Raw genomic sequence first — 27,202 nt, forward strand, 5'->3', positions numbered from 1 at the left:
CATGTATGTCATCCTTATTCATCCTCTGAAGTAATACCTTACGGAAGTTCTGGAGGCTAAACAGAAAAAAGAAAGATATCAAAAGCATAGGTAGAAAACATACATTAAATGTTAACCTAACACAAACTGTAACACCAAAATATTTCATATACTACAATAAATATTATATTAAACTAGATCTCCAATGGGAGTAGCTTGTGTGAGATTTATGGATCTAATATTCTCTTAATTTTAAGAGTATGTGTATACAGTAAAAAATAAAGAGAATATTATACTAATACAAATTATGTTGTTGACATCATACGTCTGTTCTTCCAAGGCAGTAAAATTAGTCGTGTGTTCTTCAGATCATCAATACACTACACTCATAACTTAAACTTCACTACAGAATATTTACATTACAAAACGCTCAATTATCTAAACTCAAGTGCACCTTCAAAATAGACAGATCTACCCCCACCAAACTCCACAAATGATAGCTTTTTACTGCACCATATATGGTGCTGGTCTCTGGATGTGAGTGATAGCATCTCAGCTTTTCATCTGGAGGTGCCAGGTTCATAATAAAATACCTATTTCATATTAATGGCTATGGACTTGTAATTACAAGTCTATAGCCATGAGATAAACATATGAAAACATGAGATATAAACTACAGATAAAATTACCGAAGACAAAAAATTGTAAAAAATTAATTTAATTTTATGCAGTTTCTTCCAATAACACATATTTATGGTAATTATTTTCAAAATTTTCAGTAAAAAAAGTTATTAACCTTCTATTAATAACATTTATTTATTTTTATAATTACAAAATACATAAGATCACACAACATAATAAAAGAGCATACATCTATAAGAATGTAACTCAAGTATATACAAATTAAAGTGGTGACTGCACTTTGTATGTATTTTAAACCAATTGTACTTTTGCTCACAGATTTAAATAATACTTACAAACAGTTCAAATATCAACATCAGCCTTTACAAGCCTCAAAATTCTCTTATATACAAAGATGTTAACTATGGAAATTTTGCATATAGTACATTAGTCATGAACTAAATGAATTTGAACAATATATACTAAAAAACTTTCCAGTATATGAAACAATGCGAAATTGGCTCTGCTCTCAGTGGACTGCTACTGTGGAGGAAAATAAAGTGAAACATTTAAAATATGTATATGCAAGTAAAGAATTATTTTAAAAAATTATTCTACGTTTGAGTAAAATTTTGAGTTATGGGAACTATAAGGTCCTCCTATCCCCTTGACCAATTATTGTGATCAAAATTACGAGAGCTATCTCTAAAGTAAAGACCGCTGGAAAATTTCTCTCCTTAAGGTTGGCGAACTATGTCGTTTACGGCCACGCACGCTAGTAATGTGCACATTGCATTGTAGTCTGTAAGTTGTCGTGTTGTAGTATCTTCGATTACGTGTGAGTTATTACGTTATAAAATGAGGAAAATCGATGTTGCCGCCGACTGTGAGGTACGTGGAGTCATACGTTTTTTAAACCATCAAAACGTTAAGACGGCTGAAATTCATAGGCAGTTGGATGCTGTGAACGGTGATAGTGTAATGAATGAAAGAAACGTCCAAAAATGGTGTCAAAGGTTTAGAAATAACAGAATTAATGTGCATGATGAACGTTCGGGGAGGCCCTCGATAATCACCGAGAACTTGTTGAAATGCGTCGATGATGAAATCAGAAAAGATCAACGCTCAACGATTTCCGACCTGGCTCTTTTTCTTGATGTTTCAAGAGCTGTTATTGGTCGCATTGTTCATAACCATTTAGGCTTCAGAAAGGTTTGTGCACGTTGGGTGCCGCACGTCTTAACGGAACGTCACAAAAAAATCAGAATGGGATCTGCTTTGAAATTTTTGATGCGCCACATAGAAAAAGGTGATGAGTTCCCTAACCAATTGTTACCGTCGATGAAACGTATTACACGCCAGAGAAAAAACGGTAGTCAGGTGAATGCCGTCATCCTCAATCACCAACCAGACCAGCAAAAGTCAAGCCACAGCCATTTGGACTCAAACTGATGGCCACAGTCTTTTGGGATCGGTTTGGCATATTGCTGATCGATTTCATGCTACTTGGAATGATTATAAATGCAGAAGCCTACTGCGAAACTCTACGTAAGTTATGGTGCGCCATTCAAAATCGGTGACGTGGGCGGCTGACCGACGGCGTCGTCCTGCTTGCAGATAATGCACGTCCACATATTGCGGATCCGACACGTGATTTACTGAGAACATTTGGATGGAAAATTTACGATCACCCACCATATAGTCCGGACTTAGCTCCTTTTGAGTACCGTTTGTTTGGGAAATTGAAAGAATTGTTAAGTGTTAAGCAATTCGTGGGTGACGGTGAACTTAAAAATGCTGTTAATCAGTGGGTAAATGGACTGGCGGCAGAAGAATACTGTCAAGGGTGTACTGAAGTTGGTGTATCGCTGTGATAACTAATTCATGTGGTGATTAAATAGAGAAGTAGTATAAGGTATGCAGTTAGAGAAATAAAAAATTTTTGTAAAGTTTTCAGAAGAATTTTTTTTAGAATGAGACTGTCTTTACTTTAGAGATAACCACTTGTAAATGACATTTAATGCTTTACAGAGAAATCATCGTGGTCAGATTTCATCCAAATTTTTGGTGGAGGAGATCATGAAAATGTTAAGATCTGCAAAAGTTCTGATATATAAAATTTAACTCTATTAGCATACTTTCTCTTACATATTTATACTATGTAAGAATCTACATTGTATTATACAGTGTAAATACACAGGTGGAAAACTAATAATTACAGCATTCTAAATAATCACACTATTTTGCCATGTTTTTTATTATTTTATTAAAATGTAAATATCATTTGCCATGCTGATCTATGAAATTGAATAAAAGTATGAAAATTTGAAGTATTAGTTATTTACAAATAGGGCTAAATTTATATGGTAGCTGTCTGTGGCATTAAAAAAAGCATGTATTTTACAAGCTTAATGTAAAATTTTATTTTTTTAATTTTTGTTGTATAATTTTTTTCTCACTGAACAGGCAATTTTTATTTTGCAGAATCTGCTGTTCAAAATTTAAACACATTAAATCAGACCCTATTTAAAACGGTCTGATCAGTGACCCATATTGTGATTCAAATAACATCATATGAAATAATTAAAGCAGGATATGCAAGGTCTAAAAACCCTTATTCATAATTCATATGATGCAGCATACATATCAATCTTCCTCAGGATCAACAAACAACATATTTATCTACTGAATATGTAATTTTAAATAAAAATGTTAACTGCACATTTTTTCAATGTTGTTTAAAGAATATGCTTAAAAGATTTTGTAAATACAATACTGTATCATCATAATGTTGATTCATAGAGTAGTGTTTACCAGTCAGACACAAATGATCATGAACACTTCAGATTACACATCTCTTAAAAACTGTTCAAAATAATTTACAGAAATAGGATGTCCACTTGTCTGAGCATACGTGTACTCAAATACTTTTAATGCCTTTTAAATTGTTATTTTCTTAATCTATTTTTTTTTAACTTTTTATTTTGTATAATTATGTATCATTCAGAATAAATTATTTACTTCTTTAACTCAGGAAGCCATTATTTAAAAAATGAAATCATACAATACTTAACATTTATGGAGTACAAAGAAAATATTGATATCATTAAAACTAAGTTTATACTAAAATTCAAAATTTTTCTATTAACAAAATATCTTAATTAAAGGAATCTCCATAATTTAAAATAACATTTTTAGGTCAGGGTGATGAACTTTTATGTAATAAATCTTGGCTCACTTTCCCTAATAGTGCAGTGCCAGAAGTTGTACCTGAAAGTATAGATATAGTGCTTGAAGATATTTTCAGAATACTTTAGAAAATATCAGAAAGATAATTCAGTTTCCTGCTGACTGGTATTGCACATAGCGCTGTTAAAGGTACTAATGGTTAAGAGCCATCTAACAGTATATTGAATATTTTTGAATTTGTGTAATGTCACATTAAATTTTGTTTAAAATTAAATATTATTCAAGTTTATTTAGTTTGTTACTAAGTAAAAATTTGCATGTTGTCACTAATATGTATATCCCATTGCTATGAGTTGATGATATTCAAAGGTTGTTTCCTAAGTTTTGTTAATACTTGAATGATCTTTATGAGTAAAATGTGTGTCTAATGTTCTACTTAGTGTTATTATTGCAGTTATTTCTGGTTTTTTGTATTTATTAATGTATGTGTGCTTTGTTATTATGTGGTACTAAACTTAATTATAAAGGATTTATAAGAGATGTGTAATTAGCACCTGATGGTTTCAGTTCATGCTAAAGCCAGCTGCATATAAAAGCCCTGTCTTTAGGCTTTAAGAATTAGGATGCTTCATTTGTTCTAAGTGTAAACAACATATTTTTAAGTGTGTTGAATATGTTGGGTTTATACCATTGAAATCCAATTTGCAGGAAGCATTTTTATTTTATTTCCATATGAAGAAATCAACAGCTGAAAATCTTTATTTGCTGTTTGAAGCTTATGGCTATTATAATTCATTCATTTCAACTTGTAAGCACTGGTTTAGACAATTCAAAAGTGGAAGTTTTGATCTAGAAGACAAGGAGTGCCCTGGCCAGCTGAAAAAGTGTGAAGATGAAGAAGTGAAGGCATTGCTGGATGAAGATCAATGTCAAACGTTTAAAAAATTGGCAAAAGCATTAAATGTGATTGAAATGACTTATCTAAATATCTGAAGTCAAACTGTTTCAAAAGCAAGAAATTGGTGTCTCTACAAATGAAGCCAAAGTACATGGAAAAGTGTTTTTACTCACGTGTGAATTGCTGCTTCAACAGCAAAGAAGGAAGGGTTTTCTGTTGTGTGATTTGCTGCTTCAACAGCAAGGAAGGAAGGGCCTTTTTTTGCATCTTATTATCACTGACAATGAAAAATTGATACATTACAAAAAACCCAAGCATAAAAAATCAAAGTGCAAGCCTGGCCAAACTATCAACATCAGCAGCATGGTTAAATATCTATGATTTTGCTCTGTATTTGGTAAAATCACAAGTGTATTGTCTATTACGAGCTGCTAAAATATGATGAAATCATTACTGGGAAGCGTTACCAACAACTAATGTAGTTAAATCGAGAATTAAAAGAGAAACGACCAGAATATGCCTAAAACATGCCAAAGTGATTTTCCAACATGACAATACTCGGCCACTTGTCGATAAACCAATCGAGGAACTAGAACTTCTCGGATGATATGAACTACCCCACCCTGTAATCACCAGACATTGCCCCATCTGATTTCCATTTGCTATGATTTATGCAGAATCACCTGTCTGAAAAGCACTTCTTTTGAAAATATCAATAATGGCTTGATTCATGGATAGCCTCAAAAGACAAGTTGTTCTTTTGATGAAGAATCCATATTTTAGCAGAAATATGGGAAAAAGTTGTAGCTAACAGTGGGCGTACTATGAATAACATGTACTATTCTCTGTTTCAAAATAAACATTAGTTTTCACAAAAAAAAAACCTTTAAAATTAGGTTGAATACCCAGTTAATTAATACACTGATAAACAAAAAAAAATTTTTTTTAATGTTTCTCAACGTGTAATACCATTTCTTGAATTGCTTTATTTTGTACATTACAGATCTGTAAATACAATTTTTCTATCTCCCTTAGTTTTAAATGAATTACACTTCAAAAAAAATTAAGGGAAAATATAGTTAAAATCTATAAAATTTATAATTTTGCATGGCCATACCTGTGTTAGAATGATTTTGCTGATGCTTTCTTCTATAAATAACCTCAGACACATCCCGACTTAATGTCCAACAGTAATTGGCTAGCATGTTAGTATTGCATTTCCCTTTATAGTGGCTTTCCATCACTGAAATGTCTTTTTGGAAACGTTCACTGTGTTCATCTCTTACATCTCCGAGGTTGTCCAGGAAAAAATCCAGATGTGAGTAGAGGAAATGTATTTTCAAAGACATATTACATCTCATAGCTCTGTATGAGGTAAGAAGTTGATTAACAATATTGTGGTAATTGTTGGATTTTTGTTTGCCGAGAAAATCTTTGCAAACATCTTTTTAAATGAAGTCCAAGCTACACTTTCTGCATTATTTAACATTGAGTTAAATTCATCATCTTTGACCAATTCTCTTATTTAAGGACCAACAAATATTCCTTCTTTAATTTTTCCTTCACTTATTTTCAGAAATTTCTTCGTGATGTACAAAAATCCGAGACAATCCTTCTTCATTGCTTTTACAAAATTTTTCATTAGTCCTAGCTTGATATGGAGAGGGGGTAAAAATATTTTTTGGGTTCAACTAAGGGCTCATGAGTAATATTTTTCCTGTTTGGAGTTATCTCGTTTCTTCCACTTTTTGCTAACATAATGTTTATCCCTAGTTCAGTTGTACCATTTGCAAAAAAAAACACATGTACTTAGTATAGCCTAACTGCATGCCTAACAAAATAGCTATAACTTTCAGATCACCACATATGTTCCAGCTATGTTTTTTATAATATATTTTTTCAAGAACATCTTTCATCACATCGTATGTTTCTTTTAAATTAATACCATAAGCAATTTGTATTGAAGGATATTGGCATTGTTACCACTGTGTAACATTACCACTTTTATACTATACTTGTATGAATCTACGAAAAGGCGTCAGTCCTCAGGTTTATGAACTTATCCTAAGTGCAACATAAGTTCATCAATATTTTTGCAATAAACCAAGTTATTTCATTTATAAAGTACTGAGAAAGTTCCTTTTGTCGGCTTTGAAAGCTCGAAATTTTTGTATTTTTTGAAGTAAATTCCAACCTTGCAGCCTTAATCCTAACAGTTCAGCTTGATTTTTTAATAAATTTAAATCCCTAACCATTTCATTTAATTCACGTGATATAAGATCAAAATCTAAATCATTGTTGCCTTCTTCACTACTGCCTGATTCTTCATTGCTGCTTTCGAAACATACATTCACAGGTGGCTCAGGAAATGAAATAATTTCATTGTGAGGTACAGGTCTGATTGCAGATTACAATGAAGGGTATTTTATAGTATGTTTAGATTTTTTAGAAAATCCATACACACTTGTTAAGTAACAATCTGTTACATGATCCTTTGGTTCACGCCAAACTATAGGTACACCAAATGGCAAAGTCTTCTGTGTAGCTTTCAGCCATTCTCTTAAATATACACAACAATTAGAGCATACTTTATGGGGAGCCCACGTCTTATCCTGATCACCAATTTTACACTGAAGTACAAATGATATGCTTTTTTAATTAAAGGTGTAATGTTTTTTCTGTTTGATTTTATGATAAACACACCATAACATAAGGTACATAACAAAAGGTATCCACATCATTTACACAATTTCGAGGCATAATGACACTGCACACTTAACAAACTTAAGACAGCAATAAAACTGAAGAAAATTAATTCATTCCTAAATCCAATGCTTAATACAAACAACACAGATGTGTTCTCAGCTACATGTTTTGACCTGCACAGACATGATTAATATTATCCATGAAGGCTCACTCTTCAGTATAAGATATGATGTCATAATATGTGACTATGATATGATTTAATTCTTTGTCTAGTATTGTTTATTTATAGCTTACAAATTATATTAACAAAAGAGTTAAACAATAAAAAATGAGCTAACAAAATACAATATAGGAGCTTAAAATGCTAACTATATGTTAAAAAATGAAAAAAATCCTTTAATTAAAATTTAAAAATTTTTCAAAAATGATGGGTGATAGAATGATTCTTAGTTGATATTCGTTTTCAGCATCAAAAAACAGATTAAAATCATGTATTGCACGTTAGGAAACAAAAATTACATTTATTAATGTTATATGACTTGTTTTTGGTTTTGAAAGCAAAAAAAATATGATTTTTAACCTTAAGTTTAAAAGCGCAACCTTCTTTTCTGAATATATTTGAATCTTTGTATGATTATGTTATGCATATTTTGTTATTAGCTGTGTCTGGTAATTTTTTTTCTTTTTTTATATAACATTTGTTTCTGTTTTTATATAAAAAACCGAAAAAAATTTATCTGACACTTATTGACAAAATAAGCATAATACAATTATACTAAGTTTCAAATATTGTTATCCATTAATATGTACTAGATATTTCAGTGTGCTGATTTTATTCTGTAAAGTTGTAAGCCAATAGGCGATTTAACTATATGATAGATGATATAAAATATGTGAAAAATCTTCATGTGTGTACTGTGTGAGATAGAGGTAAATGAGTGAATCAATGGTCATTAATGTCTAGAAAGTTGAGTGGTTTATTGTGTTTATATTTGCAGTGAAATCTAAGATGGCAGCATATTTTATTCCTGGTTAGATTTAATAAATAATTTATTGTATGTTTTCCAGTATTGTTTTACCTGAAAATTGTTTGGGCATTGTTATTTTCAGTTTCAGTGATACTCATTTCATAAGCTGAAAAACATCTGAGATTGATGTAATCTGATCAGTAAACACCAGAAAAGGTTTCATTACTACAATTATTACAATAACTTCACAATCCTTATTTGTATAATTGCGTGGCTACACAAAAGCTTAGTAGTGTTGCTGATCTGCAGCATTACTGAGGAATATTTTGACAGAAAACATGTTTTCTTCTTGCGAGTGTGCTTGAATAGCTCTGTGCCATTCAAAATTGTTAGATTTGAGATGGAAATATTTGGTAAAATATAGTCTCTTTTTTTGCATTTCCTTACTTTTTAATTCATTTAATAAAATAATAATTTTAAAAAAAATTTGGTATATTTTATGATTAATTTGAAAATTTTCCATTTATTGGTTGGGTCTATTATGCATATTGGAAGGCCTACAACACTGGTTGCTACCACATTATATAAATATACTGCACTAATAGAAAGTATAAGTGTAATATTTGTTAAATTTGAAAAAAATCTGTTGAAAAATTTATTAAATTTTATTCAAATGTATATTTACACCCATATTTTATGAGTGTTGTGAGTAATCCTATGATATAGTGCATTTGAAATCCTCTTTCAAGTATTGTTATGTATTGTATTAGCTTGATAATTTTCAAATAGTTTTGGTTTTCCAAGTTGGAAAGGGTAATTTAACTTTTTACCATTTATGTTTCATCAACTGAGCACACACATGTAATTTATGCAACTGAAACAAATCACTAGATATTTTTTGAAAATCTGGGTAGCCATTTTGAGGGAAAGTTGCAGTAATAATAATAATTAAAAAAAAAAAAAATATATATATATATATAAGGCTACATGAAAATGAATTTATATTTGCATTAAGTAACAGAATAACAAACTGAAGAAAGTTTAAACCTAACAGATATTTCTTTAGCATTATCAAAACGTTTTCAATCAATTATCATCTTCATTTATTCTATTGCTGCTGCTGTTTACTTGGTTTTAACTGAAGTTACTGCTGGTGATTTTCTAAGTCTGGAACAGATACGCTTAGGATTCAGTTAAAGAGTATATAGTAGATATGAAACATATCTGTTCGTTAGAATTTATAATATGTTTTTCCGGATGAACAGAAGTTCATCCGAAATAAGATTAACAAGTAGTTCGTGTCTTGAGATGCTAGGTGATATTATTCAGAAGAAATTAAACAAACCTGTGATTTATTTCAAATAAACCTTTCCTGAATAGTTTGGATACCAAAGAACAATTGATTGACCATCTGTTCATATGATCTGATACCTTGTGATATTTTTGTTATGAAGAGTTACCAGGGACATGAATATACTCTTCAAATCCAAATGACATGAACTGCCTTAAGTTATAGATGGAAAACTAAGTTGATCCTATAAATTGGGAAAAATGTTTTTGGAAAAAATGTGTAGATCTGTGGTTACATGCTGTCACAAATGTGAAAGGAAAGAAGCACAACACTGAAAAATTCCTCTGGTGCGTATTAGACTTATAAAATTAAAAACTTTTTTTGTTTAACTTTTTTTTTTAATTTATTGTCTTTATATTAGTAATTGGGGAAACTGGTATAAGAAAAGGGTTCATAAAACATACTACAATAAAATAAAAAGTATCAGTTTTTAATTAGACCATGTGATTCAGTTCTGTTACATTGAATTCTGTGTGATTCAGTATGAACTCTCCTGTCATATTAAGAAATCATTGAAATTTAAGAAAGGATCCCTGTAACTAATTTGGAATTTAAATTATAAAATTAGTCTTAATGCGTAACTCATAATGAAATGATATTAAAATTATACAGAAATATAGCTATACAAAAATTGAATTATAAATAAATAGAGTTATGAAATTATTGTAAGGAAAACCTTACTTCCTTACTTCTAGTAAGGAAAACCAGGACTGGTGTTTACTGCACATTACAAAACTATTGTTATAACTTCCTCCATACTGTTCAATTTCATTTTAAATAGCTGAATTATAGAACAACCTTATCTACAGTAACCTTGCTTAGGTCTCTTCATGAATTTTGAAATAATTTTGCAGTAATTATTTTCAGATGAAAAAACATGTATAACAAAGATGATACAATTTTTTTAACAAGTGTGCATTGTTACTATCACTTTTCCCATAGTCCACTAGCAATTTAAGTTAATTTGAAAAGCACCACTCTAATAAATATATTATACAATAGGCAATGGATGTTAATATAATATTAGTACTGGTGTTAAGAAAAAATAAAATGTTTCATTTTATGGTTTGTAATTTTTTTTCATTTCAGCCTTGTTTAGTGGTATTTCAAATGACTTAACAACAGATGCAGTGCCAGATAGATTACATCATAGTAAAGATAAACAAAATTTCTCTTCAAATACACCAGAAGACGAAACTGATTATATAAAAAGAAGTAATTCTTCTGCACTTATTCCTAAACATCCTGGGGCTGATAACGATCATGATGATAATGATGATGATGATGATGATGATGATGATGATGATGATGATAATATTAAACCACTAAAGGAGCCGAAAAAGAAAAATAAATTCTTTGGAGGAAAGAGTAAAGCTAAAAAAAATGATAACAAAAAACCAGATTTTAATTACACAGGTAATATCTATGGTGCATCTTAAGTAAATATATGGTAACATAATGAATTTAAAGGGCTAAAATATTTTTCTCTTGAATAAAAAGTGTTCTCTAAAAATAAAGATTATTGTATCAGTAGCTTATGCAAAAATTTGGAATTTTTTTCAGTTAGCATCATTTAAACGTAATAATAATATATTTTGCAAATACAAAAAAAAAATTGGTCAGTACACTTGAACTGTATGAAACGCACAAAAAACTCCAGTCACTATCCTGAGTTGATCCATTTAATGGATGCATTCAATTCTTTTCCTTTTATTTCAGTATTTATCCTGTTAACATAAATTAAGTATATTATTGTTCATCCTTTCTGTCTTTTGATAATTAACAAAACATTTTCTTCAGAAATATATTGAAAGCCATATACGTCTTTACTATTTTCTTAACCTTTACCCTTAATTTTCTTATTTGTATCATAATATTCCTTTTTTTTGGCATTCATACTTCTAACCAACTCTGGGTGGAGATTTTCATCTTGTTTATACAACGTGAATTTCACAGACATATCATGTAAATAAATAAAACTTTATTATGATCTGATCATTATATAGATCATGACAATGTAAGATAAATTATAAATATAAAAACCGATCGCAAGATAAAAAATGTGTGTTTAAAATCCATATAATTAAATACAAACACATGAAATAGTTAAGGTAAATATATATAAAAAAATTACAAAATAATTAACAATTCAGAAGCTGCTATTGAAAATTATTCTGAGCCCATATTTATGTACATCCCAAACCCGTAGGGGAAGACACCCATCTTGTGACACTTCCGATTGCCACTGGGCTTTAACGGGTTGTCTTTTGCTCTCCAGCTTTTTACATCTCATAGTAATAAGCCTCGTTGGGATGCCACCGATGTAAATTCCTCAGTTGACATTTACATCAGTGATTTTTAAACTCAGCTTTTGCCTTCGCTGTAGGCCTCGACCAGACATCTCGAATGCCCTACATCGTTGCCCTCTGAACTAACTAACTGAGCTCGCAGAAGCACAAACCCCGCGTCTCGTTCTACTTTCATTGAGCCAATTTCTAGAAAACGTCTTGAAATTCGAGTCAAATTAACAACATACCACCAAAAATGTTGTTTGCAATAACAAAATTTAGTCCTGGTTCCCTTAGTGAACTCTACTATGGACTCCAGTCTGATCTACAAGGGAGAAGCGAACAGACCTCCTACTCCCACTCAGCTCCATCGCAAGTCCCACGTGACATTTACTTTCTTCAACCATCATCAAGATGCTGCTACACCTCATGGCTGCATGGGATCCATGCCCTCGGCAGTGCAGTCGCTGTTCCGCTGATTGCTAACATTCAAATAATCACCACAATTTTTATCTAACCACGCGTATATCGACTGGTAGAAGAATCGTTCCACCTAGCTTGCCAAGAATCAAAACCTTTGTCTTCAATTTCTCGCATACGCCCATAACTAAGAAGGCCTTCCTTCTTAAAGATGTACTGCTTGCTATGTTCCGTAGCTAGAATGCCAATGGGTTTAATGCCAGCGTTCACAGAGACTGCATCTCTTGAGATAGTTCTGTAGCCACTGACAACAGCTAACAATAGAAGACGCTGGGCTCACAAAAGAATGTTCCTATAAATTGGAATTGCAAACAATGATCCCAGACAGGTGCAGTGTATAACATTATGGCCTCACAGACTCCTTTACAAATAATACGCATGGTACAATAATTCAACCCCCAATTGGGATGGATGACTCTACGAACACCAAAGAAGGCATCGATGGCCTTCTTTGCAACAAACTTAAGGTGCTCCTTGAATTGAAGCCTCTCATAAAGTATAACACCCAGATACTTCTGAATGGTAACATTCCTAATCGGAAGGCTGTCCATCACAACCCACAGGTGACAGGTAGTGGCTAGACAACCTTTAAGAAACATCATAGTAGTTTTCTCTGCAGTGAAAACCATCTTATGCTGAAGACTCCACAACCTGAGAACCTTAAGTGCCTGCATCGTTCTGAGCTCTATCTCGGCACTCGAGTTACCTTCGACCAGCAGCAGCCCATCGTCGGCATAAGTCACGATGTGGCAGCCACTGGGCATCCACAACATATTTATGTACATGTTGAATGGAATTGAGATAAATCATTGTGTTTTTTATATTTTATTTTTTTTAAACCAGTATTATTTAAAAACTAGCTGGTCAGGGCTCGCTTCACTTGCTCAACTGTCTAGCCAGGGGCTCCTCTCTCTGGAACCCGATGCGTTCATTATCCTTATGGTTGTGAGAATATAAATATTTTACAGATATTCATTAAAAAAAAAAAAATTAGTCATTTTACTTCATTATATTTCTGTTGCCATGGTGACAATAGTATAATGAAGTAAAAGGATTAATTTTGGTTTCTTTAACGAATATCTTTAATATCTTCACCCTCAAGGGGGCTAGGACTTCAATCTATGTGTTAAAACCTTCCTGGGATACCATGAATTTATCCTGAAAATTTTAAATCAATCGATTTGTTGCTTCTAGCACGATGCTGTTGCAAACAAACAAGACACTTTCTTTTTTCCCCCATTTTTTATGACAACATAGGTTCTCTTTAGTCAGTCCATTATCCAAGTCTCTTCAAAGGGACTGTTAGGGCATGTGGTCCTCCCAGTACTTTACATACGTTTCAATCTCCATGCCCTTTCTGGTGTTGAAAATGTTCATGTTGTATGTTTCTTTCTTGTTAGTAAGAAGCAAGTGTTTTTGTCCTCTATTTTTTTGTTTAATTTTATCAAGTCTGTGGTTTCTTCTGGTGTATGGTCAATTTCCTGCACATCCTCTCTTATTTCTCTGATCTATCTGCATCCTGTCTTGGTGTTTTTCAAGTCAATATAGTACTGTACCGGCTGCTTCAGAAGTCTTGAATCTTGCATCTCAATGAAGTTTCCAAAGAGTCCTAGTCTCTTCTTCATGGTATCAGTGATGAGTTCTAACTCTTTATACACGACTTTGTTGGGCACAATCCACCACTGCCTGTCTTTCTGGTACTTTTTATTGATGCAGGTTTTTCCAATTCTTCTTTCAAATTCCTCATTTCTCATTTTATTTCATTAAAGATGTCTTTACCCCTCATTATTAATTGCTGCAAATTAAACGTTCTTCAATGTACAAAAATACTTAATTGAGCAGTGTTAGTATTATCAGTGCTCTCATCAAAGGGTAAAGAAAAATATTTACATGAGGCTAATTTTAATTTTCATATTTAATATTTTTTCATATTAATGTTCACAGCCAGGTCAACTATGCAATGTATTTAGTGAAAGGGCAATTTGTTCACCATTTTTTTTCATTTTTGTGTTGGAATTTAAAAAAAATTTTTAATTAGTAAAGATTTGCAGTCTAGTTTTGATGATTTCTTTCCCCATCATAGTGTGGTTCCTTTTTTTCATGCTAGAAGTACAGAAATGACATAAGAAGCTTTGACCATTGATATTATTTCTTCCTTTTTTTTTGAAAAACCATTTGTTGGCTTATTGGATTTATTTTTTTTTGTTAACAAATTCCATCTTCAAAAATGAACTGAGAGTATATGTTTCATTAAAATTGTCATGATTTTGCTTGAAATGTCTCTCCCAAGTTAAATTTTTTGGGCACTGCTACACTAGCACCACAAATCAAACAAACTGGTTTTAATGTATTTTGATTAGTAAACAAAAAATGTTCCTCCCATGCATTTTTGAATTCACAAAGAGGAATATCTTCTTCATATTTTCATTTTGAAATAGATGGCTTACTTAAAGACAAAAAAATTTAAATGACACGCATAAAAATTAAATAAAATTTAATAAATCTCACCTGAAATTGACTTCATATGACTACTATGCAGGTTATCCAAGACAATGGTAAGTTGTCAAAGCTATTGGGCACCCATATTACTGGCATCATCTACCAGGCATGCCTGGCGCCAATGTAAAGCAACACAAATATAACAATTCAAAGGAAATAAAAATTATAGGTACTGGCAACTTGTAAGTTAACTTTACAATCAGTTGCAACTAAAGAATGTTTATATTGAATGTATTCAAAATACTAGTGTAATTCTATTGAAAACAACGCAATTATTGTAGAGTATTAATTATTGTTTCGGTTATGTTTTCAAATTATGGCAGATTTTATTTTTTTGTCCAAAGTTGATATTCCAAAAAGGCTTTTATTTCTATATTCTCTACATGCCACACGTGGTATATATGCCGCGGGTTGGTCACAGATGCTCTAAATACATTAATTTTTAATTTGAGAAAAATTACCGGTATATTTTATCATAAAAAACTTTTTATTTAACTTTTATTAATGACTGCTTTGTGTTCAAAAGAGGTAACTTCCAATATAAAATGTGAAATTTAATTTAAAAAATAATCAAATTATGTATTTATTAGGTTGAGGCAATATAATAAATAAAAACATGTTATGTTTGGCATCAATTTTTTGTTTTGTTTTTTTTTTTTTTTAATTGTGAATGATTGCCAAATCCTTCCATAAAAAAATTTATATTTAAATTTTTTTGATGTAAATAGTTTGTGTTCAAACCATCCCTTTTTATAGAGTAATCTGCAAAAATGTATGTAGAAAAATGTTGCCTTTCATTTTTCAGGTATTATTCAAGAATAGACTTATTTCATTTAAAATGTAGTACTATGAAAAATTTACTTGTGTTCTTGCATCAAGTAATATTTCATTTTACATCTGATTAATGGAATGTAAATGTAATATGAAGTGATTAAATAATCTAGAATTAAATCTATATAAGTTTATTTTCGCATAATTTTAGTTTTTATATATAATTTTCATCGGTGCATTGATGATATTAAAAATACTTAATGGAAATTTTAAAAATGTTTACAGCTAATTCCAACACATATAATATCTCTGGTAGAGATATACATGTTGGACCATCCTACAAACAAAAATTAATTATCAATGGAAAGAAAAATGAAGATAAAAGAGCCCCAGTAAAAGTCACACAGGAAATTAAGGGTATGTAAAAGATATTTTATTTTTATACTCTTTTATTTTATGATTATTAATGTAAGGATAATCTATCCTTATAATAATTATTTTTAGAATTATTCTTATATGATAAAAGAATAAATAAAAGCCTTGACAGTAACAATGTTTGTATGTATGAGCTGGTTTAGGAACATGTGTGGAAAACTTCTGCTAGAGATGACCAGTAATGGTTATATGGCCCACTGCCATATTTACAAGGATACCTTGTCAAAACTCATTATGTTTTCAAATTATGGCAGATTTTATTTTTTGTCCAAAGTTGACATTCCAAAAAGGTTTTTAATTCTATATCCTCTATATCACAAGTAGCATGCATGCCGGAGGTTGGTCACAGATGCTCTAAATATATGTATTTTTAATTTGAGAAAGATTACCAATAAATCCTACCATAAAAACATTTATATTTAACTTTTTTAATGACAGTGGTTTTTGTTCAAAGATGTAGCTGAATAAAGGACTACATGTAATTAAAAAGTATTTAAATTTTTGGAGATTTAACTAGCTAAACTCCTGTCTTAAGAAATAAACAAATTTGAGAAAACTGCATTGAAATCGGTCTATTTGTTCAAAAGTTACAAGGGAACAAACAATGTATTGTCTTGAAAAACACGTGCTTTTTAGTAATCAGCAATTGGGTAAAAATTAAGATTAAAAATACAAGTTTATCTCATGAGCTCAAAGCTTATATATGGGAGTATGATATAAAAAGTTTTATGGTTAAACAACATTTACAATATTTACATTTTATGGGTTTACAACATTTTATGGGTACAAAAATATGATAAGCTGGATTAGTATTCAAACAAACCTTCTGAATGAAGGGCTGAGAATGTACAATTTCATGGACATTAATAACGTAAGTGGAGCTTTAATAACATTATTTTGAGATCATATTTTAGATAGAAGGCATCATTCTTAATAATCAATTTTGGAAAAGATTTATTTTTGAATGATTTTAAATTTTACCTTGCTATTTGTAATTTATAGTATTGTAATTTTAGAGAAAGTATTTATTGATGTTCAAATCCTCTTAAGTCTAGAAATACAATCATCTTTGTTGCAGATTTTATACATATGAATCTGTATGTTGTATGTCCATATGTGTATAACTTGTGTGCGCTAACAAAATAAGTATTCTTGAAAATAGTACCTTTACAAAAGATTAATAAGCATTCTCATCGATGAAAATTAGTTTTATAAATTTTCTGATTTTCGATAACCATACAGTTTGAAAGTCATTTATAATTTTTTATAATTATCTTTAGTAATCCATTACCAAAAGTGTAGTTTGTTGTTTTTATAAATACCCTCAGTTTAATTACGATGTTGAATCTTACTTGTTGACTAAATTAAAAATTGAGAAATTTTGATTTAACTATGAGGGATTGAGCACCATTTAACTTCTGAGACTCAACATACAGTAATTTTCCAGCCAAGAAAGTATTGAAATAAAATATACAAATTGTATTTTCTTACTGTTCAGGAAGTAGTTGAAAGAATATTATCTTGAAAAAAAATTGTTTTAAGTTATTATTACTATTTTATACTATATGTATTTTAACAATTGAGACCAGGGCTTATATAATACAAATTTAGGGAACCCTGTTCTCTTGTCAAGATCATTTGTTCTCTACATTTTATTATTATTATTTAAATAATGTGATTGTTGGCTGTTTTATGTATTGTATGCGTTTACTTGTTGCAATTTTGACTACTTCTGAATCCTTCAGTTTGGGTTTGAGAATAAGATGTTAAAAAACAGAGCTTCAAAATTCATGAAATCGTTAGAATAAAAATCTAAGCAACACTTTTTAGTTGTATAAAAAATTTTGTCAAATGCATCATTCTGTTTCCTAAGAAGATTCTTATTACAAAATGTTTATTCAAATATAGTATGAATAAGTATTCAAGCAACTGGTTTATTTCAGAAGATCTGTTAATCTCAATTAGTAAATGGAAAAACTCTATTCTTATGCTTACTTACTGACTGTTGATTAATTTATTAGCCCTGTACTAGTTTGTTTTGTATAATATATACAGTGTGGATGAAAATAATATAATAATATACTCTGTTGATAATATACTCTGTTTCTCTTTGCTAATTGCAATGTTAAAGCAGTTGGCCTAAAGAGTTTTACATATTAACTTGCGGTTTTATAATATAGCTCATCATTTTTTAATCTGATTAAAATTTTTCCAGACATAGATTTCAAGTTTCAGATTTTAAATTCTTTAAATTTGCTCTATGTAATATGTTCTTTTTTGTTAGATGAGATTTAATTTAAAAGATATCCATTCTTTTTATGATCTAAAGTTATCATGCGAGGTGAATTTTCTTTGGTTAAGTTATAAGTAGTAATAATAAAAATTATGTAAAAACTGGTGGGTGATCATTTTAAGTCGTACTTGTCTGTACTATTGATAAACTGTAGATTATGCAATTTGTTGAAATTGCTATAAATTAATTATTGTATTCTCTGAAGAGTTATATCACATCAAAAGCTTTATTTATGAAAAAGTAATAAAAGAATTATTACAGCAAAGTAATACTGTTAATCGTAGCTGGTATAAATTCTACGTTATCAAAGGTGGAAATATTATTTAAACATACAAATAATAAATAAACAGTGCATTATTTTTATGTATATTAAAGTAATTTTAAATAATATTTATGATTTTTTTATGAGTTTAGTTTTATCTATTACTTACTTCCTGTTAATAAAATGTTTCCTGTCAAGAAAGATATATTTTCCTTATTTTATATAATTTATTATTTCACAAGTAAATTATATTATAAACACTGTAGAGAAGTTTAATATCCTTTATAATATGATTGTATCCATGGATGTTTCTGCTAAGCAACCCCATTTTGCTATATAATTCACTCTTTTACATTTCTGGGTACAAATTATGAACTTAAAGAGAGTAATTTTAATCCACAAACTTATACTTTTTTTCATAAAACTAGGAAATAAATTATTCTTATCTAATTAAAAGACTAGAAAATTTGTTGACACAAATTGTCAGCATGAACTAGTAAGAAGTTTATGAATATACTCAGTCATGCATGAATGAGTGTTCAGCATGGACTGTATAAATCTAGTGTTTTTTGTCACCCATGTGTTCGAGAAGTGCTAGAGCATGGCTGTGTTTTTCAGATTTTTCAAACATTTTATATTCCAAACATACAAATGTTGATATTTAGTTTATTTGAGTTAAAAACAAAAGAATAATTCAGCATGGAAGGTTAAATACTGATGAAAGGCCAGTGAATGTGTTAAAGCTGTTTAATATCTCTTAACTTTGACTTAGTTAAGTAATGAATCACAGATAGAATGAAAGAGTAACTCTTACAGGTTTTCCTTACAAGTGTCCATGTGAGCACTTTTCATCACATGGCACATATCCAACCAATAGGAGAGTTGGTCCCATTCTTCAAACAGCATGTCTGGAGTAATGGAAGTGACAGCTGCTTCAATACTGTGCCTCTAATTGGATATATCTATACCTATAGATATATCCAGGTAGCAGAGGCACATTTACAAAATCCTTTATTAAACTCAAAAAAAAATCACATGGGGTCAGATCAGGTAACACTGAAAGAAACCACAAACAAGCTCTGTCATCAGGTCCATGCCTGTTCTAATGTTTGGGTTAAATGTCATTCAACCAGTCCCAAACAGAGTAATTCCTAAGGAGGCACGCCATCTTGTTGCCAAGTAAAATTCTCTGGTCCATCCTGCAGTTGAGGAAAGAGCCATTTTTGCAGCTTATCCCAAAAGCATCTCCTGTTATGGTTGCTTCAGCGAAAAAGAATGGCCTATAAAAATATAATTTTAGAGAATTCCCTTTGCATTATAAGTTAGTTCATGGGGATTTTCTGACTTAGATACGAATATTATGTCTGTTAATTTTTCCCACCAAGATGAAATGTGGACTCATCACTAAACACAATATGATCAAGATCATATGATCAATATATCATCTTCATGCTACAACATTTTGATTGGGAAGTCAGCACTCATGCCTGGTGTTTTTATAACATTCTAGCATAGCTAGTTCATGATCAGCCTAATCGATGTTTTAGACTACACAGGAAGACTCCCTAACACACCCAACATCATCTTCAGACACTCTTTGTCGTTCCATATTCTTCCTTGTACACAAACATCCAGTCGTTTCAATTGATTATGCTATTAACAAATGTTTTTGTCACTTAGGTTTTTAAAGGTAAATTTTCAAATCTTTCTGTTTTGGAGGATCACAATTAAACATTTTACAGAACAAATGTTGAACAACAGAATATTGAAATATTGTAATAACAGATTCACATTTAGCAACCTGCAAAATGCAAAAGGCTTTCTGTTGCCAGGAATCACCATTTTTGCTAGTGGCTGTCAAATGGAAAGATAGGGAATCAACCACATGCACAACTAAACTGTCCTTTTTGCTCTTCAATTCTAGTCTTAAATCAACAATGTACACTTCATCCAAGATATTATAACAAATTAATACCTCTATATTCTTTTTTGTACACTTGTTTTCTTAATTTATATTCAGGTCTTACTCTTCTCTAAATTTATTAATTTCTATTGTTTTGTGGTGTAAGTTCTAGTGGACTTCCATTGAAAGTGTCTTTCATAAGCTGAAACAGATAAATTTTTGCCATAATCATTGCATAACATCATTGGGTTGTTGTAGGGTAATTTTTTTTTTGTCTTAAGTCATTTGACTGGTTTGATGCAGCTCTCCAAGATTCCCTATCTAGTGCCAGTCATTACATTTCAGTATACTTCTTACATCCTACATCCCTAACAATTTGTTTTACTTATTCCAAATTGTGTCTGCCTGCAGAATTTTTCCCATCTACTGTCCCTCCAATATTAAAGCGACTATTCCAGCACGCCTTAATATGTGATCTATAAGTTTGTCTCTTCTTTTTAACTATATTTTTCCAAATGCTTCTTTCTTCATCAATTTGTTGCAACATCTCTTCATTTGTCACTTTATCCAACTATCTGATTTTTAACATTCTCTTATAGCACCACATTTCAAAAGCTTCTAATCTTTTCTTTTCAGGTACTCCGATTGTCCAAGTTTTACTTCATATAAAGCTATGCTCCAAACGTATTCTCTCAAAAATGTTTTTCTGACATTTAAATTAATTTTTGATGTAAGAAAATTATATTTCTGACTGAAATCTCATTTCGCCTGTGTTATTCGACATTTTATATTCCTCCTGCTTCGTCCATTTTTAGTAATAATTCTACTTCCCAAATGACAAAATTCTTCTACTTCCATAATATTTTCTCGTTTGATTTTTATATTCAGCAGTCTAGCTACTTTATTTCTGCTATATTTCATTACTTTCGTTTTGTTCTTGTTTATTTTCACGTGTTAGTTCGTAGGACTTCATCCATGCCATTCATTGTTTCTTCTGAATCTTTTTTACTCTTGGCTAGAATTATAATAATATCAGCAAATCGTAGAATATTTATATTTTCATCTTGCACTGTTATTCTGGATCTAAACTGTTCTTTAACCCATTAACTGCTAGTTCTACGTAAAGATTAAAAAGTAACGGTAGTGATAGGGGGGAACATCCTTTTCTGATTCACTTTTTTATTACTGCTTCTATCTTATGGTCTTTGATTATTACCATTGCAGTTTGGTTCCTGTAAATGTTAGGAATTGTTCTTCTATCCCTGCTCATGAACCTTAAATTTTTTTAAATGCTGAACATTTTATTCCAGTTTACATTATCAAATGCCTTTTCTAAGTCTATAAATGCCATGTATGTCAACTTGTTTTTTTCCTGAAACCAAACTGGTTTTCTCCAAACACTTCTACTCTCTTCTTAATTCTTCTGTACAGAATGCTAGTTAAGATTTTTCATGTGTGAGTAGTTAAGCTAACTGTTCTGTATTCTTCACATTTATTTGCTCCTGCTTTCTTTGGTTTCATGACAATAATACTTTTTGAAGTCTGACGGAACTTCCCCTTTTTTGTAAATATTACACACCAGTTTATATAATCTAACTATCACTTTCTCACCTGCACTGCACAGTAATTCTGCACATATCCAGTCTATCCCAGGAGCCTTTCTGCCATTCAAAATTTTTAATGCTCTATTTAATTCAGATCTCAGTATTGTATCTACCTTTTCATCCTCTTTGATTCCATTTTCTTCTATAACACCAGTTTCTAATTCATTTCTTCCTTATAACTCTTCAATATGTATCACCTACCTATCGACATTTTCTTTTGTATTATAAATTGGTGTACCATCTTTATTTAATACATTATTAGATTTTAATTTATGTTTCCCAAAATTTTCCTTAACTTTCCTGTATGCTCCGACTATTTTACCAATGTTTATTTTTCTTTCCACTTCTGAACAGTTTTCTTTAATCCACTCTTCTTTCGCTAATTTGCACTTCCTGTTTATAGTATTTCTTAATTGTTGATAGTTCCTTTTACCTTTCTTTATCACTAGCATTCTTATACTTTCTATCCATCAGCTGCAATATATCCTCTGATATCCAAGGTTTCCTACTGGTTCTCTTTGTTCCACCTAAGTTTGCTTCTGCTGATTTAAGAATTTCCTTTTTAACATTCTCCCATTCTTCTTCTATATTTTCTACTTTATCGTTTTTACTCAGACCTCTTGCGATGTCCTCTTCAAAAATCTTCTTTACCTCCTCTAATTCAAGCTTCTCTAAATTCCGCCGATTCATCTGACACCTTTTCTTCAGGTTTTTAAACCCCAATCTACATTTCATTATCACTAAATTATGGTTGCTATCAGTGTCTGCTCCAGTTGAAGAGCAGACGGTTTGCAGTTGAAGAGTTTATCTTTAAATCTTTGTTTAACCAAGATATAATCTTTATGATACCTTGCAGTATTATTACCAGACTTTTCCCATGTGTATATTCTTCTATTATGATTTTTAAATTGGGTGTTGGTAATTACTAAATTATACTTCATGCTAAACTCAATAAGTCGGCCCCCTCTTTCATTCCTTTTGCCCAGCCCATATTCACCCACAATATTTCTTTCCTTGCCTTTTCTGATGCTTGCATTTCCAACTATATTTAAATTTTCATCCCCTTTTATGTGTTTATTTGCTTTATCAATTTTTTCGTATACACACTACCTCATCATCATTATCATCATGGGCATTTGTAGGTTTTTTCTTTGATAAATAAACGTAAAAATCTTTGAAAAAATCAATCAAATAGTTTTTGATTTACTTTAAAGCATCATTATTAAGTTTACATCTCAACATTTAGTCAGCAACCTTTTTTTAATATTAATTATTACATATCTGGAAAAAGTGGTTTTATTATTAGTCCATTAAAATATCTTTCATGATACGTTGAGACAAAAAGAAAAATAATAAACCTGTAAACAAGTGACTCACAGTAGATATTGGAATTCAATTAAATCAAAAATTAATTAATAGTTCATTTGGTTATCTTTTAACTCCTTAAAAATGGAAGAAAGTTTTAGCCACAGAGATTTAATTGGCTTTAAGAACTAATCTTTGTAATGTTTTGTTTAAAAACTTAAACTAACCAGTAATAATTGTTGAATTGATAAAGTGATTCAGTGAACTGAATTTCATGAGAACTGTCTAAATCATATTCTATGATTACAAAATTACATCTATTTATTACCGAACGATTAAGTAATGAATGTAATAATTAATTTTAATTGACATTTAAAATTATTTATAAAACTTACTCCATGTTGCCTATTTAGCACCGAAAATTATATCTGGTTATTTGTACACACTTTCTGTCATTTCGGGTTGTCAATCTATGAAAGTTTAACAAAAAAAACTTCTCCCGGCAATTAAAAAAACCTTTCCCAGCAATAAATCTCTGTCATTAAGAAAACTTTTACTCATATTTGGTTTCTGCCAAAGGAACAATTTCTTCAGAACATTTTTATTTCTTCATGGATGGAGACACTAATTTCAGTTTGTCCTTTAAATTTGATATTACTTTTATTTATAAATTGAAAAGGTATAAGGAAAGACAATATTATTGTCTTCTCTTTTTTGAATCTTCTATTCTTAGTTATACCTTATTCTTATATAGCTTATATATGTTTTACAACATTTCAGTCCAAATTTTCTTAAAATTTTAAACATTGTGTTCCATTCGTTTTATTAAATGCCTTTCCCAGACTTAAAAGTTCATTAAGATGGCTGTATCTTCTTAAACATGCTTTCTAAGATTAATCTGAGGGCCAGAACAGATTGTCTTGTACCATGCTGTCACAAACCAAACTGGTCATTAAATATACCTTCAGTTATTATTATTTTTTCTTACCTTGTGGTTACTCATAAACACAATGTATAAGTATATACAGTCTACTAATTCTTGCTTTTCCTAAACAAAATGATGATAATTTTGATCACATGTAACCTAACCCTATTATATATATATATATTTTTTTTTAATGTTTTTAATACATCTATGAAACTCTAATCTTATAATAATCACCTTTGAAGGCATCAGGTTCTTTTTCCCCTTCAAAACCGTAAGTGGTAATTTTTCTTCTGTGTGAAGTTGTAATATTCCTATCATTTGTCTTTTTGAAATATTTCTTGTCTTCCTAACAATGGTTTTCCATCTGTGTTTCTAATATTAAGATATTATGACTTCATTCCCTGGAGTTTTCTCTTATTTTCTTTATGCTACATCTTCCTTTCATAGTAATCATATTTTTCTCTCCACTACTTCTCTTCTTCTACCAATTTTTGTTGTTATTTTGCACTTTATATTAATTTTCTCTCACTGTGCCTACAAATTTCTTATTTTCATCATCTGTATAATTTTTATACTTTTATAATCAATCATCAGTTTCAAAATTTTTTTAATCTCTTATAAACTAAATGTTACTGAACTACTTGTAGACTTATTTCCTGTCTTTATTATTCTATTTTTTTTTTTTAATTTATCCATTTATTTTTAATTGTTTGTAGGCGTGTAACTGCGATTATTCACATTTTAACTTGAGATTATTCCATTTTAATTGCATCCTTTTTACAGAGATGGATGATTATACATTCCATATTTCACAGTTCATAATTTGGTTTCAAGATCTCTATCTAACCATTATTTAAGCTTTGTATCTCTTTGTCTCACAAGTATATCTTTTTTTATAAAAAAAATTATGTTTGTAATCACTATTTAAATTTAATGCAAAATTCTAAAAGTGTAGTTATTATTTTGTTTTCTGGCTTATTTCATACAAATAATTTTTCTTCTTGTTCTCCTGCTTGTATGGCTATTCATTTTTCCATTACTATCAAATTTTCATCTCTTTGTAAATATTAAAATATCTTCTACTTATTTATGCCTTTTCTACCTCCACCTGCGGAAGAGGTTGGTATATATAGGTATATCTATTGTTCTGGGCTTTGAATGTATCCTACTACATATACAGATACTGTCACTGCCTGTCTGTGACTACTTTTTCAATTTGCCTCTAATTTGCAGCTGACTATACAATATTTCTCTTTTCACTATTTGAAAAACCCCCCCATTCATATCTAGGTTACTAAGTCATAGGGCAGGAGTAATAATAATACATTATATGTGTTTTTATTACTTTTTATTTACATTCTAACATTCTGCTATAAATTTTATATAATGATGATCTGTACCATGTGTATAATGATCTGTATCATACTTTTTCCTGTAGACATTATGGATAATAAAGATCCTTTAATAAAAGATCATCTTTTGGCTGTTTCACCTCACATTGGAAACAACTGGAAATACGTTGGAAGATATTTAGGTTTTGATGATGGATTGCTAGAACAGTTTTCTGCTGATAATAAATATCAAAAAGAGGTAAGTAATTTAATTTTTTAAATATATCTTTATTACTGAAATATGTGTTGCATTAGATTTGAAATTAGCGCATTGAATATAAATCTTAGTGAGGATGATAACTGGAGTATAAAATCATTATCTTCATTTATATTTACTTATTTGAGTGGGGTACGTTCTCCCAAGTGTAACAGTGTAATAACATTTTTCTAAAGGTCAAATTAATGTCATAAATGTGTTTTTTATTAGTTGCGTCTTATAATTAAATAAATATAAAATCCAAGCAGATTAAAATATTTTTGATTTTTTTTTAAATAATAAAATGAAACATATAACTGACGGATTGCTCTTAGAATTTGACCATTATTGCTGCAGGTAAAAATCAGGAACTAGACAACTTGTTAGCCTGCACATTATTTGTTAGTAGCTAGTGATTCATATGTTTTAATGTTTTCAGTGCTGCAAAAAAAAAGCAAACTGAACTTAATCAATTTTTTGAAAAGTAATTATCCAAAATGAAATAAGTTAACCTTTTAGTAACTGTTTTTAATAATTTTATATCTTTATTTTATAAGAGTAAAAATATATTTTTAAAAGGTTAATTATTTAAAATTAAAATTACCTAATTTACTGACAGTAAATACCTAAAATTAATATTCTGTAAAAAATTATTAAATTTAAAAAAAAAAACATTCAGTTAAAGTTGTAGTTATTCATCTTAAGTGCCATAGAAATAAAAAAAAATGTATAAATGTTGCAGTGAATCTATTGCATTATATTTGTAGTATTACTATTACAGAATGACTGTGTTTAATAAAATAGCTTATTAGAAGTACTACACCCAAACTAGAATGAATAAGTAAATTCATTTATATATATTTGAATTGCGATGGTCGTCCACCATCTCTTACTGAAGTCAATATGAGTTACTTTATAGTTCTGCAGCCTTCAGCAAATTGACTACAATCTGCTTATTGTAATAACTACCTTATATTTCCATGGTTGTCTGTTTTTATAGTTCAAGTACATTCTAACAACAAGAATATAGTACAATTTTATTTATAAAAAAAATATATATTATTAATTTCTATGTACTGAGTATATATATATATATATATATATACTAAGTACACACACATATATATATATATAT

At 30.1% G+C, this 27,202-nt stretch overlaps 2 protein-coding genes across 2 annotated transcripts in view; one reads left to right on the plus strand and one right to left on the minus strand.

The window, feature by feature from the left end:
* LOC142321822 (targeting protein for Xklp2-like) overlaps positions 1-1,138 on the minus strand; it is a 58,303-nt gene extending 57,165 nt beyond the window's left edge. Inside the window, exon 1 of the mRNA XM_075360251.1 lies at positions 957-1,138. The gene's annotated coding sequence lies outside the window, so the exon portion shown is untranslated. The remainder of the gene's footprint in view (positions 1-956) is intronic.
* The window catches only part of imd (death domain-containing immune deficiency protein), a 32,592-nt gene that overhangs the window by 2,574 nt on the left and 2,816 nt on the right, over positions 1-27,202 (plus strand). Inside the window, exons 2-4 of the mRNA XM_075360252.1 lie at positions 10,802-11,128; positions 16,036-16,167; positions 25,919-26,070. Coding sequence (XP_075216367.1) covers positions 10,802-11,128; positions 16,036-16,167; positions 25,919-26,070 — 611 coding nt within the window. The remainder of the gene's footprint in view (positions 1-10,801; positions 11,129-16,035; positions 16,168-25,918; positions 26,071-27,202) is intronic.

Source organism: Lycorma delicatula, chromosome 3 (assembly GCF_047948215.1).
Source record: "Lycorma delicatula isolate Av1 chromosome 3, ASM4794821v1, whole genome shotgun sequence".
Lineage (NCBI taxonomy): Eukaryota > Metazoa > Arthropoda > Insecta > Hemiptera > Fulgoridae > Lycorma > Lycorma delicatula.